Here is a 17,388-nt window from a genome sequence, read left to right on the forward strand (position 1 = left end):
TTCAAGCGTGTGGCATGGACAACGTCAGTGGAATTCGGGGAAGACGAGGCACTGGTACTGACTTGGGCGATTTTGTACGTAACTGGAATCATGGCACGCAGCACTCGATATAGGCCTATGTACCGAGACAGGCGTTTTTCTGACAGACCAATGGGACGAGTCGGGGTCCGCAGGAGTACCAGGGATCGAGGCGAAAAGTGAACGTCTCTGTGTTGCGATCGTACAAACGCCGTTGCTTCTCTTGCGAGGTCAAGAGGAGAGCGCGAGCAATTCCGCGTGCTTGGGTTGCCCTGGTGACGGCGTCAAGTGCACACTCGCTGGTCTGTACTGCGGCGGACTAAAGGGATGCGGTCAGTGGCAATTCGGGTTCTCGGCCGAACAACAGAAAGAACGGGGAATAACCGGCAGTGTCGTCACGGGATTAATTACATGCAAAAGTAACATAGGGTAGGGTAAGGTCCCAATCAGTATGGTCGGATGAGACATACTTTGCAGACATGTCCGTTAGGGTACGATTCAGACGCTCCGTGATACAATTGGTCTGTGGATGGTAAGACGTAGTCAGCTTGCGCTTGGTTGAGCAAGACTGCAGGATGTCGGCGATGACTTAAGAAAGAATTATCCGACCACTGTCAGTGAGCAGTTGGTGTGGAGCGCCATCCCGAAAAATCACGTCGCGTAAAAGAAAATGGCTGACATCTGTGGCGCAGTTCGTTGGAAGAGCTCTGGTGATGGCGTAGCGCGTGGTGTAATCTGTCGCCACAGCGACCCACTTGTTGCCAGACGTGGATAGATGGAAAGGGCCAAGTAAGTCCAAGCCAACGCGAAAGAACGGCTCCGAAGGAATGTCGAGCGGTTGATGGCACCCGGCAGGGAGCGTCGACGGTGTTTTTTGGCGCTGGCATTTCTCACCCGCGGCAACGTATTTCCTGACGGAGCGGGCAAGCCTTGGCTAAAAGAACCGTCGGCGAATCCGGCCGTAGGTGCGGGAGACGCCGAGGTGACTTGCCGTTGGTATATCATGAAGTTTGTGGAAAACAGCTGACCGGAAGTGCTTAGGAATGACGAGGATTAGGGCAGTACCGTTCGGGCGTACATTGTGGCGGTATAATACACCATCCCGGAGAACAAACAGGTGAAGGGGCGAACTAGAAGACGAAGATTACATGCCATCAATGATGACGTGCAAGGTGGCATCACGGCGTTCCTCGTCGCCAACATGTATCAGCTGAGAAACGGAGAAAACGCAAGAGTCGGCATCGGGGTCAGGGTCGGCGGGTGATTCGGCAACTGGGTGGCGTGATAAACAGTCTGCGTTTTGATGCAATCGGCCCGACTTGTACACTACCACGAAGCAGTATTCTTGCAACCGCAGAGCCCAGCGATCAAGTCGGCCCGTAGGATCCTTGAGTGAGGAAATCGAGCAGAGCGCGTGTTGGTTCGTGATTACAGAGAAGTGCGCGCCATACAAGCACGGGCGGAATTTGGAAACTGCCCAGACGAGAGCCAGGCATTCGCGATCTGTAATCGAGCAGTTGCGCTCCGCTGCTGTGAGGAGGCGGCTAGCGTACGCGATGACACTATCTTGACCCTGTTGGCACTGGGCTAAGACGCATCCGATACCGTGACCCCTTTCATCGGTACGCACCTATGTAGGAGAGGACGGGTAAAAGTGGATCAGTATAGGTGCGTGTTGAGAATGTTGGTGAGTTGGGCAAAAGTGGCACGTTGAGCTGGGCCCCACGTAAACAGCACATCGTTCTTCAGAAGATCAGTAAGCGGTTGGGCAATCACTGCGAAATCTTTAAGGAAACCTTGGAAGTAGGAGCAGAGTGCTGCAAAGCTTCGGACGTCTTTGACAGACTGAGGTACAGCAAAAGACGTGATAGCACGAATGTTCTCCGGGTCTGGTTGTATACGGGAAGCGTCAACGAGGTGGCCCAGCACTGTAATCTGCCGACGACCGAAGTGACACTTCGATGAATCTAGTTGCAGACCAGCCTCGCAGAAGACTTAAAGAACAGCTGATAAGCGTTCAAGGTGTGTCTCAAATGTAGGTGAAAGTACCAGAACGTTTTCTAGGTAGCAGAGGCATGTTGACCATTTGAACCCTTCAAGTAAAGAGTCCATCATGCGTTCGAACGTTGCTGGGGCGTTGCATAGACCGAATGGCATAACTTTGAGTTGATATAGACCATCAGGGGTGACGACCGCGGTCTTCGCCTGGCCCTTTTCGTCCACAGAAATTTGCCAATAACCAGACCGAAGGTCTATTGATGAAAACTACTTGGCACCCTCGAGACAATCGAGGGCTTCGTCAATGCGAGGCAAGGCGTAGACATCTTTCTTGGTAATGCGGTTTAGGTGACGATAATCTGCGCAGGAACGCCATGTGCCATCATTCTTGCTAACAAGCACCACGGGCGACGCCCAAGGATTCGACGAAGGTTCAGCAATACCTTTGCAAAGCATCTTATTCGCTTAACCTTGAATAACCTTAAGCTCTGAAGTAGAAACTCGACATGGCCGCCGATGAATAGGAGTGGCATCACCAGTATTTCATCATCATCATAATCACCAGCAGCCTGGCTACGCCCACTGCAGGGCAAAGGCCTCTCCTATACTTCTCCAACTACCCCGGTCATGTGCTAATTGTGGCAATGTTGTCCCTGTAAATTTAGTAATCTCATCCGTCCACCTAACTTTCGGCCGCCCCCTGCTACGCTTCTCTTCTCTTGGAATCCAGTCCCTAACCCTTAATGACCATCGATTATCTTCCCTCCTCATTACATGCCCTGTCCATGTCCATTTCGCTTTCTTGATTTTAACTAAGATTTTAGTAACTCGCGTTTATTCCCTCACCCAATCTGCTCTTTTCTTATCCCTTAACGTTACACCCACCATTCTTCTTTTCATAGCTCGTTGCGTCATCCTCGATTTAAGTAGAACCCTTTTCGTAAGCCTCCAGATTTCTGCCCCGTAGGTGAGTACTGGTACGACACAGCTGTTATACACTTTTCTCTTGAGGGATAATGGCAACCTGCTGTTCATGATCTGAGAATGCATGCCAAGCGCACCCCAGCCCATTCTTATTCTTCTGATTATTTCAGTCTCATGATCCGAATCCGCGCTCACTACCTGCCATAAGTAGATGGATTCCCTTCCTACTTCCAGTGCCTCACTACCTATCGTAAACTGCTGTTCTCTTCCGAGACCGTTAAACATTACTTTAGTTTTCTGCAGATTAATGTTTAGACCCACCCTTCTGCTTTGCTTGGCCAGGTCAGTGAGCATGCATTGCAATTGGTCCACTGAATTACTAAGCGAAGCAATATCATCAGCGAATAGCAAGTTACTAAGGTCTTCTCCATTAGCTTTTATCCCCAATTCTTTCCAGTCCAGGTCTCTGAAGACCTTCTGTAAACACGCTGCGAATAGCATCGGAGACATCATATCTCCCTGCTTGACGCCCTTCTTTATTTGCATTTTGTTACTTTCTTTATGGAGGACTGCGGTGGCTGTGGAGCCATTATGATATCTTTCAGTATTTTTACATACGGCTCGTCTACACCCTGATTCCGTAATGCATGCATGACTACTGAGGTTTCGACTCAATCAAACGTTTTCACGTAATCAATGAAAGCTACATATGAGGGTTGGCAATGGAGGTAATCGTTCTGCGGAAACCCGCAAGGTGGAGAAAAGTAATTATTGAAGAAAAAATGAGACATCCACCTAATCGTAGCAACTGCTACAAAGGAAACCCATACGGGTTCCTCGAAAGAAAAGCCTTACAGTTGAAGAAAAATTCGTCCTGGTCCGGGACGTTGAGTTCAACTCAAGTTGAACTCAACTGAGTTGTTGACAAATACGACTTCGCCCTGCTATCGGCTAGCCGCCTGATTAGCTCAGATGGTAGAGCGGCTGCCCCGGATAGGTGGTGGTCCCGGGTTCGGTTCCCGGACCAGGACAAATTTTTCTTCAACAGTGAGGCTTTTCCATCAAGGGACCCGTATGGGTTTCCTCTGTAGCAATTGCTACGATTATGTGGATGTCCAACTTTCCCTTAATTAAGGGCTGGTTACATTCCGAACATTTCTCTATCCCCTGATTGATTTATGTGATGCTTAACAATTGAAGTCTGGCCCAATTGGCGATTGTTGATGTCGAAGATGTCGTGGTAGGAAACGAAAAGGCAACACAGAACTGCTGCTTGTTCAGGCAATAGGTCCGCACCAATGACGGGACGAAATATTGCGTCAGGGGAAATAGCATCCTTCGGACATGGTGAAGAATCTGAGCAGACGGCTACTGAAAACGTCGCGACGTGGGGATCTCCTATAGCACGCAGCGTTGGAACCGATGTGCCTTGGGGTAGAACTTCCTTTGTCAGGCCAAAATTGACGACGGGTAGCCATGTCCGGTTATCGGCGACGGTGACGACGGAGTGGGGCACAGTGATATTGCGCATCAAAAGGAGATCCGGAACAGGTGTGGTGACGTAATCACCACGGAGCACAAGAAAAGATTATAGCAAATCGACGAATGTCAAGGCTTTAGGCGGCAGGCGGTCGAAGGTGATCGCACTTAAGTTGTTCGGCAGTTCGACAACGAATATGTGCGAGTAAAGGAAGTTCGAGGCAAAGGTACCGGCAGAACAGTCGATCAAAGCTGAATGCACCGTAAGAAAGCCGAGTCCGAGGATTAGGTCATGGGCACAACTGGTCAGCTCTGTAAAAAGAACAGGAACGTGGCGGTCCGCGATACTGATACAGGAAGTAGACATTCCAGTCACGTCAACAGTGCTACCATTGGCCACGCGTACGGCTCGAGGGGTAGGAGGCGTGGGAACCTTCCTCAGTCGAAGACGGAGGTTACAGCTCATTATGAAACCTCAGCTCCAGTATCTATTAACGCGTTCAAAGGGACACCGTCGATGCGAACATCAAGTAAGTTCTGTTTCATTGGGAGCGTCAATGGAGGATTCAGACAAGACGAAGATAATGCAGCACTACGCCGAAGACCTGCATGGTCTAGTTTTCCGTCCGGGAGGGACCATAATTGGTCGGCGACGAATCGGCTTGGCTAGGGCGAGGGGGACCGACAGAGCTGAGGACCCGGGGAGCAAGCAGGACGACTGTCATGGACGGATACGCCTGAGATAGGAAGCATACGGCGAGGCGAGTAACGGCGCGGGACGGCATATGGGCGAGGAGACGGGGAAAAGGAGCTCGAATATGGCGACGTCCAGGAGGGGCGGCTGTGGCGAGCGACGTGGATAATGTGGAGGCAACAGAAGCAAATGGGCTTGTCGTCCGGAGTTCACCACTCGGTAGGGATGCGGCAGCTGGGAGTGGAATACAGATCGCTGTGAGGCGTAGCTATCGACAAAGGTCGGGCGTCAGGTCGGGAGACGGAGCAGGCAGTAGGAAATCCGAGGTTGGCAATTCCTTGCTGCACAACTGCCTGAATGAGAGAGATCGCTGGGGCTGGTTGGTCAATGGTGGTGTCACGCGGGCGCGAATGGAACGGCGCAGGACTTGTAGCCTCGAGCTGACGGCGAACCATACGTGTAACGTGTTTGCTCATTTAAGGGCGGTGAAGCGGTAAGGTGGACGCTAGACGGCGTCGCAGCCGCGTTAGGGATCCGGGAGAGCTGTGAAATGACGCGACGGCTTTTGGCAAGCTCAAAGCGGCGGCATTCCTTGACAATGACGTCGATAGTGGACACATTATTGAAGATCAACAAGTTTAACTCGTCGTCCGCGATCCCTTCGAGTACGTGGCCGACTTTGTCAACGTCGGCCATTATGTCGTCGACTTTCCGGCAAAGAGCGAGCGCGTCTTGTATGTACGAGACATACGATTGAGCAGAAGACTGAACTCGGGTAGCAAGCTCTTTTCTAGCAGGCAGCAGCCGACCGGTGGGATTCCCAAAGAGGTCGCTGAGCTTCTCCTTGAAAGCATCCCAGCTAGAGATCTCGTCCTCGTGTGTCAGGAACCAGACACGAGAGGTTGCGCCGAAGTAGAATAGGACATTCGCTAGCATAATGGTAGGGTCCCAGCGGTTGTTTTGGCTAACACGCTCATACACGTTGAGCCTGTCTTCAATGTCGACATTATCTTGGCCAGAGAATATGCCAGGATCGCGGGGGTTGGTAACGGTTACGTACGTTGTCGGCGGGGTCGCAGGAGTAGAAGCAGACGAGGTGTCGTCACCGGGAGCCATCGCGGAAAGCAGGACGGTGCGGCTGCTGCGGAGCTCTAAGGCGAGTATGGGAAACGGCACAGTTAAGTTTTGTTCTTTTCTCCTTGAAGTCGACCAAAGTCTCTTCAAGTTGATTATCGGCGTTGATGAAGCAGGAGGCAGGTTGGAGGTAACAAAACTTGAAGACATATTGCAACGAAAATATTTACACAGTCAAATACAGTGTTAGCAAAAGAACACTGATACAAAACACACAAGTAAACAGCGCCTTACTCTTCTTTTTCTTAAGCTAGAGCCTAGGACAACTGTCACTACATACGACCAACCGAGTCTCACGGTTCTACCAGTAAGTGGTTAAGGCCCAGACTAGCATTGCATCGAACGGAGTCTTACTGGTCTATCAGGTTTAGTGATGACAGCCTAGACTGAGGACCAAGCACCTCGTCTCGATTGTTATAGTTGGAAGAGACAAAGAAAAGGGGTGGTAGGGTCGTTAGCCCATCCTACGGACGCAGTTGCCAATGAGAGTTGAAAGTCTGCTTAAGCCACAACCCAAGGGCATTGCCTTACTCTCAAAAGTAAATGCATTGGAAAACAACCCTGTTTTCCTTCTTCCCACAACTTCGTTTCCCTCTCTTATTTGCACGTCGTCAGTGACGACCTCGGCAAACACGCCAGGCACGCACGATTTATTGAGGCCATCTCGCACCTCAGCGGCGTTTCTAGCCAGCAGGGGGCTCGGGCGCTGGTGTCCCGACACCGCGTACCGCAGTCCCCCTCAAGTTTTTTTTTCGTGGAAAACTAATGACCGCTGGCGGCATCCGGACTCGGTGTTCTTAAAACGACGTTCTCCGAACGCGGTCTCCGCATGCGCACCGCGCCTAGCTCTACGGCGCGCACTGCAAGTTGTAACCTGACACCAAGCGGGCTCTCCTCAGCGCTCAAAACAATATGCACGTGGTTGCCACCCGGATGCGTAGGGGCGTGGACCCGCCGTTCCGTACGCGCAACACGTGGTCAACATTGCTAGGTGCCCCTAAACCTCGGCTGCGTCTCTAACCAGCAGGGGACTCAGGAGCCGGCGCCACAACGTCGCGTATACCACCGTCCCACTCGAGGTTTGTCTGCGAGGACCTATTATGACCATCGGCGGAATGCCAACACAGCGCGCGTAAGAGCACGTTCGCCGAATCCGTTTTCCGCATGCGCACTGCGCCCCCCCCCCCCGGCGCGCGCAGCGGCTCGTCACCCGACACCACGCGGACCGTCCGACCCCTCAAAAACAGGAACGGTTGCTGCCCGACGCGCTGGGGGGTGGACGCCTCCCTATTCACAAAACACATGGGCAACTCGCGGCACTGCAAAAGTATATACAAAACAATAATGCAGCCCTACACCGTCCATTCTGCATGCTCGAGAGATGAGCGGGCTAACAGGCACCCTCCACCAAAAGGTTACGCGGATGAAGGATTAAGGACTGGAGACTGTTTACAAAGCATATTTACAAAGGATAATGCAGCACTGGCCAGTTTAGCCGACAGCTAGAGAGCCAGAGAGCGTTCGTCTTCTTCGTCGGCGTGCCCGCGTGCATCGTCCACAAGAAACACGCAATATGCATGTATCAATATATCGTTAAAATAAAAAAATATATATGCCCAGCACTCTCAATTTCTTCACTCAGCACTTTGACGCGCCACCTTCTGTTGAGTGTTCGGCCATACCTGCGAACTGGCGAACCCTAATGTGCCTAAAAATCCACCGGGCACAAGATCAGAGGTAGCCCGTATTCCTCTAAAGCTTGCCAAGAGCACGCGCCTTTTGCGGGATTCCTATGCACTTTATCCATGCTAGCGCAGCTTCAGACACAACACACACGCAGCAGCAACAAAGTTGGAAGAACCTAAAGTGACGAGCATTAATTACATTGCTTTGAAATTACTGGAAGTCTTTGAACGACTTTGCTTTTGCAGAGTGCCGCCTGCTTCAGGAACATGTCTCTATAGACTTGTGCGAAGCAGGGGCCTTTGTGTGACTACTTGACCATAGAAAAATTTCCACGGGAGGGTGGGCCGACAAGCATCGCAAACTTTTATCGAATTCACCAACACCATTTTTCGTAAAACTTGACGCAACATTCGTAAAATCGAAAAACAATCCCAAATTCGTAAACGTTTACGAAATAATTTCTGGGAAAGTTAAGCATATGTTATTGGAAGGTTTCGCATATTGATGAAACGGCGCGGGCATTTGTGCGCACAGAATGATCGGTACGGTTACAAGTCCATACATATATGTTATTTACAATGTTGCTTGTTCGCAGATTGCGATAAAACAAACTTCTATAGATTTCAAAATTTAAACGTGTTTATCTTTTATATTAGCCAGCTACCTTTCTTTTATATCGAAGCACGCCTAATTGGAAAGCGATAAAAAGACGAATAACCCGTTATTTATGCATCAATACATGCCTTTGTTTGCCTAACCGGTAGCTATTTAGCTAGTTAGCACTGATAATTGAGCTGACGCGTAAGCTAAATATAAAATAATTTATGTAGTATTATTGCTCATCACTAGCCAATACTTTGTCTAAGTTTGTTTCCTCTTTAAAGCTATGGTTTCTGTATTTACTGCTACGTGAAAGTAAATCTTAATATGTTTCTGTCAGATCTTAAGAAAGAACGTACTTGAGTCGCGGCAGACGTGAAAAGCAAGAGGTCACTACAAAGGCTCAGTCCGGTAACAGCGATGCCGGCGAAGCTCAGGAGACCTGACAGAGCTGCACAGGAAAAAGAAGATGCAACCCAATTTAGAGTGTTTCATATTCGGTTTATGAAGATACCGTTAGTGCATCGTTTATTGCGCCAGGGTGTAATTTCACGAAATTGCAAAAGGAGTGGAGCACATTACTTCAATCGTTTGTATAGACTTGGCGTTTTGAACTTCTTATATATAGCGCACAGAACACGAGCGCCAAAAAAAAAGAAATAGCGACATAGCACGCGCTGACTTTCAACAGAAATTAATTTCACGACAAAGCTTGTGCGCACGCACACGCAAACATACATACGCACGCAATAACACACACACACACACACACACACACACACACACACACACACACACACACACACACACACACACACATACATACATACATACATACATACATACATACATACATACATACATACATACATACATACATACATACATACATACATACATACATACATATAGATAGATAGATAGATAGATAGATAGATAGATAGATAGATAGATAGATAGATAGATAGATAGACAGACAGACAGACAGACAGACAGAAAGACAGACAGTCAGATAGATAGATAGATAGATAGATAGATAGATAGATAGATAGATAGATAGATAGATAGATAGATAGATAGATAGATAGATAGATAGATAGATAGATAGATTTAGCCGCTTATGATTACCGTATTCTGACCTCTTCTTTTCTGATTGTGCGATTGATAGATTCGACACACAAAATTTAACCAACTTAGCTTCAAGCACGTCGTCTATAATCTGTCTGATCACCTGGTTACGGTTGCTCTCGACAATGATCCCCCCATTTAAAAATGGTCGGGAGCCACAAACTATGCATTGAAGGTCAAGAAACCCTGAATTTGTCTTGCTGAGGCGTTAATCATGTTCAATAAGTCGATCTTAAACGCATGTAGCTGTTTTGTACACATAGACCAAACCACATGATAAACGTACGGGATAAATGACCGGCTCTGCTCAACCAATTAATTTGTTCTTGTGAGCTTCTTCACAAATGTGAATAGGGGGAAAAAGGGGACGTAGTGTAGCGGGCATTACCCCTGTAGCTTACTGGGCGCTGAGAACACGACCTTCAATGAAAGCGCACTGCAAGGTTTTTACCTTGCCAGACATGAGGTGAATAAGAATATCACGGCGTATTATTTGGTTTTTCTGTAGCTGTAGGCGGATCATAATTAAGTTTCCCACAATATATCTCCAAAAGAACTTGTGAGACGAGATCTGGAACGTGACCATAATAGCTTGCACTAACTAAGAGTGCTATTTTTCTTCGAAAGAAACACGAAGGAGAGGTGAATATGATTTTTGAAAAGCATTCACGAAACTCAACTTTACGACGGCCCTTTCTTTTTTTTTTGCTTCGATTGGGCTGCCTCGTAATGCAACAATGGCTTATTCGAACTTTGCCAATGGATTGGAACCTATGTAGCATATATATTCATCTTTTAAATATGCTATTATATCAGGGATGCTAACGCTCCAGTGAACAGGCACCTCATGTGTTGCTTTGTGTGAAGCTAAACATCTCATGACTATGGTTAGTCTGCTAGCAGTTGCGAACTCAAGGAAATTAGTATTGCAGTTCCGCAAAAACAAATCGCCAAGAACATACCTCAAACTTTGATTCCATTTTCCTGGTCCAAGAACGCAGAAATGTTTGTTTTAGTTTCAGCTAAAATGAACTTGTTGTGGACGGGTGCCAAGATAGAAACAACAGACACTCCTTCTTTTTGAAGGTATATCCTGCCGTCCTTCCGAATAAAAGTTGTCAACAGCTAAAAAGCTTAATAGTTCTAGAATGTTCGCATTTGAAATCCATACTATTCTAGTAACGCGCAAGCAGACGAATATGCCAAGACCTGCTTCAACATATCTCAGCAACTCAGAGTAAGTTAACCAGTAGTAAAACTAGGCCACATCAAGTAGAAGCGTATTTAAGTCGATGTTGTTCTGCGTTCTCAGTAAGTCTAGAACTTCAAAAATCCTCACTAGAAGAATGGATAATGCTAAGTTGGCCCACTTTCTCGCAGATAAAGCGCAGGAAATTTTTCCATGTTGGTTCACCGATATGCTGTCCTTTAGCCGAATATCGACTTCTCGTGTTCTTGCACTGAAGAAAACGTCGAGCCGATCCCGACGGATGGTCTCAATGTCACAGACAATTCCATAGGGTTTTATAATCCTGCAAGGTTCCTTCCGCAAAAACTTTAAATTTTAAATGCTTTAAATTGGTGTTCATAAGTTGATTCTGCGTGGCGCCCTTCCACCGTGGACGAAAACGCAACCACGGATTTTTCTCCGAAATCCCAAGGCTTCCTTATCTGCTGTGAGTATATACACTGAAAAGAGCACATAGGGACCTCGTTTTTGATGCACTACTATATGAAGTCAAGATGTACCAACTCTCCCAAACCACCTGACTTGTGACGTACTTAAAATCAGGCAACTAATCAGTGTTTGTTGACATTTGCTTCAAGGACGCGACTTTTCTTGCCCTAGATGTTCGTTTACAAACCATATATATGGTGTTATTGTATTGGCTCACCCGCCCAAAAATGAAAAAAAAGAGCCTTTGCATTGTCATCGTCCTCGCCACGTAACTTCTTGAAAGGTCAGTCAGTCAGAGCCTTATATATAAAGCGAGTTCTGAATGCACCAATTTTAAGACCTGTACTTCAACTTGGTTTTCGTTGGGAAAGTGCGTTGTAAAGAAGTCGCACTTTCGCAAGAAAGGCGAAGCATCGATTGCGATAGAAAATTAGCAATCATACGAAGTAAACATAGTACCTTTGTTGGCCGTATGAACTGGTAAACATTCACTTGCTAACAGAAAACGTGAACATATCACACTCGATGACCGCAGACACTCGCTGTTCAAACGCTGGCGTGAGCAAGCGCGGCAGCAGCAGCCAGCGAAGTGACCTTCGTGCTGTCTATCGCTTCAACTCAAGGTGAGCGGTGAGAACACAGAGCACGCACAAAGCTAAGAGCTGTCGACGCACCTAAGCTCTGCCCCCGACCCAGATCGCTCTCAATATACGGCCGCGCACAGCCGCCACATACGCAGTTGGAGACTGAGTCGAACGCCTCCAACCTCGTTGCCCTCCCCTGGTGCCTCGCAAACTTGGGTGGCTGCGCGTGGCATGTATAACTGACCGAAGACGGCGCTACTGTAGGTTAAATGAGGCATAGCATTCCTGACTTCCTAGAGTATATACGCCCGCAGCGTTCCCGGAAAACTACAGGGCCAGTTCACCCCTTCCGCCATTTCTTCCTCCTCATTAGCTGTAGTATAAACGCTGTACAAAGATGTAGAAAGCTCGAAGTCACCTAGGAACTGTCAAGGTCGTCTGCTATGCGCGCGGGTTAGAGCCGTATTGTTCTGCGCGGCCCATCTCGCCGCTCTTAGTGTTTACCCGGGAGTGCAAGTTTCGGACGGCAAGAGTCAAGCAGACACGACGACAACTGGACGATACGCGGCTCGGGGCTTCTCGGTAAGCGCTGAAAACGTTTTAATTTTTAAAATTTCTTTTCACGCAAGTTTTAGGTGCTATTCAAATTCGCCGAAAATATATCGTGTACGTAGGTGCGTTCTAGGTCGCATGCGTACGTGAGATTCGGGCAACACGATTTTAGGACCACTGAGAATTGACACTATATCGCGCAACTTATGACGCGGAGGGAGGACACGGCACAGGGCGGACAAATCGACGGATCTCTTAGGCATGTAGGGCCCTCTGGACTGTACTCTGTGGCGAGGAAGAGCAAAAACTATGTGAAGGATTGCAGTAACACGTAAACAATAAGACATAAATAAGGTAACGTTAACAGTTGCAAAGTTCATATACAGATTTTTATCGAGTAAAAAAAGAGAAAGAAAGTTGTAGTTGCCTCCAGTTTTTCTTCTACATTTGAATCTATATTCGCTTTCGCGCGTACCCGTTTGTACTCCTGTAGATCACGAGCATGTATTCGCAACTGTGAATGGTTGTCGGTACGCCTGTACGGTTTGCCTAGGCGAATTCACGGCCGGCTGCGCACGAGTGATTCCGGAGCTACGAGGGCAGGACCATATAAAAATCGTTCTATATTGAGTTGACCATCGCGATCAGCGAAAGCACATCTATCGCGGATAAATCAAAGAAGTTTTTAGGCATGTATGGCCCTCTGGCCTGCACTTGTGGGTGATAAGGTAGCCTCGCCGCCTGTGGTATTATCTGACTGAGCTACGTCTAACGCTCGGTTGCAATAGTCGGAAGTTTAAATCCGTTTATAAGATTTTTTTTTTGAGGATGGTGAGCTTGAAATTCACCTCCTCGAGTGCACAACATTTGCAGGCTTATAATGACGCCTGTCACCGGCAGAAGATGCAGAAAACGACTCGGGCAATACTAATCCAGGTACAACCAAATTAGCAAGGCCTACACTACAGCAAGGCCTGGTGCACTATTCGGCCAATCTCTCCTTCATGATTCCTACAATTAACCCATGGCCCTGAGCTCGCAGCAGCTGCGGAGCACCTGACCAAGGCAGCGGTCAGACCTGTAACGAAGTAGAGGGTCCTAGGAATCTCGGTACCCGGGCAGGCCGCCAATGGAAACTGACCCTGGCAACCTCTAACAGCGGAACTCTGTCGAGTGAGGCTAGCTTAGCAGGAATATTTTCGGAACTGTCAAATATTGCTTGGGATATCACTTACCTTAGCGAAAATTGTGGAACTGGTGAGGCTTATACAGTCCTGACTAACGGCCATGTCCTCTGCTATAGATGTCTCGCAGATAAGAATCAATGCGGGGTAGGATTCCTAATCAATAAGGACATAGCGGGCAACAATGACGAATTCTACAGCATTATTGATAGGGTAGCAGTAGTCGTAATCAAACTTAATAAGAAGTATAGATTAAAAGTAAGTAGTTGAAGCCTACGCTCCAACATCCAGTCAAAATGATGATAAAGTAGATCACTTTTATGAACATGTTGAATGAATGTTGAATGTTGAATGAATGTTGAATTTATGAACTTTTATGAATGTTGAAAAGTGCAAACTTAGTATGCTGTAGAAATGGGCGACTTCAATGCAAAAGTGTGGACCAAGCAAGCTGGTGAACAAACAATTGGCAACTACGGCGTCGATTCTAGGAACGCTAGAGGAGAGATGCCGGTCGAATTCGCCGAAAGCAATAACCTGAGAATACTGAACACCTTTTTCAGGAAGCGTAGCAACAGAAAGTGGACCAGGAAAATTCCTAATGATGAAACAAGACATGAAATTGATTTCATACTTTCTGCTGATCCCAGCATACTGCAGGATGTAGAAGAGAGAGGTAGGGCAAAGTGCAGTGATCATAGATTAGTGAAGGCTGGTAGTGAAAATTGGTCCAGAAGAAACAAGTCAACCTAGAGGCAGTAAGAGTAAAAACAGTCAATCAGGCTGGTATTTGCAAGCAAATATGCAGCCTTAGAATAGAGAGATTAAGATGACATAGTGGTAATGAGTGGAACCATAACTAGGGTGGATTCCGAGGTGACAACTGAAGTTGAGGTACTGCACCAAGGCAACGAGTAGGCAAGCTCTCCCAAGTAACAAAGGATCTAATAAAGAAACGACAAAGAATGAAAGTGACTAACTCAAGATAGAATTCGCAGAACTGTCAAAACTGATCTACAAGGCGAAAATAGGTGATATTCAATAAGTCGTATTCGAAATTGTAAAGTGAGAAATACTGAAGAAGCCGTAAGATATGGACACAGCCTGAAATCAGTGAGAAGAAAACTTTTAAAAAAATTGAATTAAATTATGGGGTTTTACGTGCCAAAAGCACTTTCTGATTATGAGGCACGCCGTAGTGGAGGACTCCGGAAATTTTGACCACCTGGGGTTCTTTAACGTGCACCTAACTCTAAGCACACGGGTGTTTTCCATTTCGCCCCCATCGAAATGTGGCCGCCGTGGCTGGGATACGATCCCGCGACCGCGTGCTCAGCAGCCCAACACCATAGCCACTTAGCAACAATGGCGGGTAGAAGGAAACTTGGCATAGCACAAAGCAAAATGTATGCAAGCAGGGTAACATCATCAGCAATCTCGAAAGTATAGTAAAAGCAGCGGAAGAATTTTATACTGGTTTGTACAGTACCCAGAGGACTCAGAATAACTCCATTCAAAACAGTAATAAACACGACACAGAAACTCCTCCTAGAACTAGCGATGAGGTCAGAAGGGCATTGCAAGACTTTGCAAGACAAACGAGACAGAGCGGCCGGAGAAGGTGGAATAACAGTCGATTTAATCACAGATCGAGGAGACAAAATGCTTGAAAAACTGGTAGGTCTCTGCACGAAGTGTCCATCGACTACAAAGGTCCGACAAAACTGGAAGAATGCTAACATTATACAAATCCACAAAAAGGGAAACGTTAATGAATTGAAAGATTTATAGGCCCATTAGCTTACTCCTAGAATTAAACAAAATATTCTCGAATATAGTCTCCAACAGAATAAGGGCAACACTGGAGCTGAGTCAACCAAGGGAACAGGCAGGTTTCAGGAAGGAATACTCTACAATGGATCACATGCATGTCACCACTCTGGTAATCGAGAAATCCGCAGAGTACAAGGAGCGTCTCTATATGGTTTTTCATAGATTGCGAAAAAACATTTGTTCAGTAGAGATGCCAGCAGTCATAGAGGCATTACGTAATCAAGGAGTACAGACCGCATACGTAAATATCTACAGAGTTCTACAGAGATTCCACAGCTACCGTAATTCTACACAAGTAGGAAGATACCTATAAAGAAAGGGGTCAGATAAGGAGACACAATCTCTCCAATGCTATTTACTGCGTGGTTGGAAGAAGTATTCAAGCTGATCAACTGGGAAGGCTTAGGAGTATGAATCGACGGGGAATACCTCAGCAAGTTTCGGTTCGCCGATGACATTGTTCTATTCAGCAACACTGCAAACGAGTTACAACAAATGATTGAGGGCCTTAACCGAGAGAGTGTAAGAGTGGCGTTGAAGATTAATATGCAAAAGACAAAGATTATAATTAATAACCGGGCAACGGTACAAGTGTTCAGGCTCGCCAGTCAGCCTCTAGAGTCTTTGAAAGAGTACACTTACCTACGTCAATTAATCACAGGGAACCCTGATCATGAGAAGGAAATTCAGAGAATAAAAATGGGTTGGATCACATACGGCTGACATTGTCAGCTCTTGACTGGAAGCTTACCCTTATCATTGAAAAGGAAAGTGCACAATCAGTGCATTTTGCCGGTGCTGACATATGGGGCAGAGACTTGGAGATTAACAAAGAAGCTTGAGAACAAGTTGAGGACCGCGCGAAGAGAGATGGAAGGAAGAATGCTAGGCATAAAGTTGTGATACAGAAAGAGAGCGGTTTCGATCAGAGAGCAAGCGGGTATAGCCGATATTCTAATTGACATTATGAGAAAAAAAATGGTGCTGGGCAGGTCATGTACTGCGCCGGTTAGATAACCGTTGGACCGCAAGGGTTACAGAGTGGGTGCCAAGAGTAGAGAAGCGCAGTAGAGGACGGCAAAAGACTAGGTGGTGCGATGAAATTAGCAAATTCGCGAGTCCGAGTTGGAAGCGGTTGGCGCAGGGCAGGGGTAATGCGAGGTCACGGGGAGAGGCTTTCGTGGTGCAGTGGACAGAAAATGCGCCGATAATGATGATGATGATGATGATGATGATGATGATGACGACGACGATGATGAGGATGATGTGCGGGAAGGAAGACGGTGCGCTCCGTTTTCTCTTTCGCGCGAAGGAGACTGAGCCAAGATCATCGGCTCCCCTCGCATGCTTTCACTCGCACAAACACCGTAGGGCGCGCGGCGACGGTTTTATTGCTCGGACTTTAAACGGAACATCATGGCGACGGCAGAAATGCACCTGGAGTGGCCATAAAACTGCTGTCGCAATAAGAAGTGGCAAACCTGCAACAAGCACTAGGTTCACTTTGTGTCATTTTCCTGCACAGTGCAGAATGGCCGTCACTGAAGCCAAGCTTCTGGTTCGACGCTTTATCACGGATGCAAAAGGTAAACTATATCCGAAATCAGTCAATCGTAAATATGACTCTAGGTGACACCTGCTGGAAGGCAACTACATGGTGCCAAAAGTTTTCGAAAAATTGAGAAAATTATATCGCATTACACAATCTAATTTAAAGAAGAAAGTTTTCACTCCTGGACGCACAGGCATGCTTTTTACTTGTTTCACCACTTTTCGTCACGCTCACCCAGATAAATGATTCCGATTCAGTGAAATTGGGAGAACAAGATGGCATAAATCGTTATTCAATTTCTTACGGGATACAGCGCCTAAAATTTTCAAAGAAAATCGTGCTTC

General features: G+C 47.1%; 1 protein-coding gene across 1 annotated transcript in view; it reads right to left on the bottom strand.

Annotated features, from left to right (window-relative positions):
• Positions 1–17,388, bottom strand: part of LOC142574609 (uncharacterized) — a 62,958-nt gene that overhangs the window by 13,092 nt on the left and 32,478 nt on the right. Inside the window, exon 3 of the mRNA XM_075683653.1 lies at positions 8,893–8,984. Coding sequence (XP_075539768.1) covers positions 8,893–8,984 — 92 coding nt within the window. The remainder of the gene's footprint in view (positions 1–8,892; positions 8,985–17,388) is intronic.

The sequence above is a fragment of the Dermacentor variabilis genome, chromosome 3, assembly GCF_050947875.1.
Source record: "Dermacentor variabilis isolate Ectoservices chromosome 3, ASM5094787v1, whole genome shotgun sequence".
Classification (NCBI taxonomy): domain Eukaryota; kingdom Metazoa; phylum Arthropoda; class Arachnida; order Ixodida; family Ixodidae; genus Dermacentor; species Dermacentor variabilis.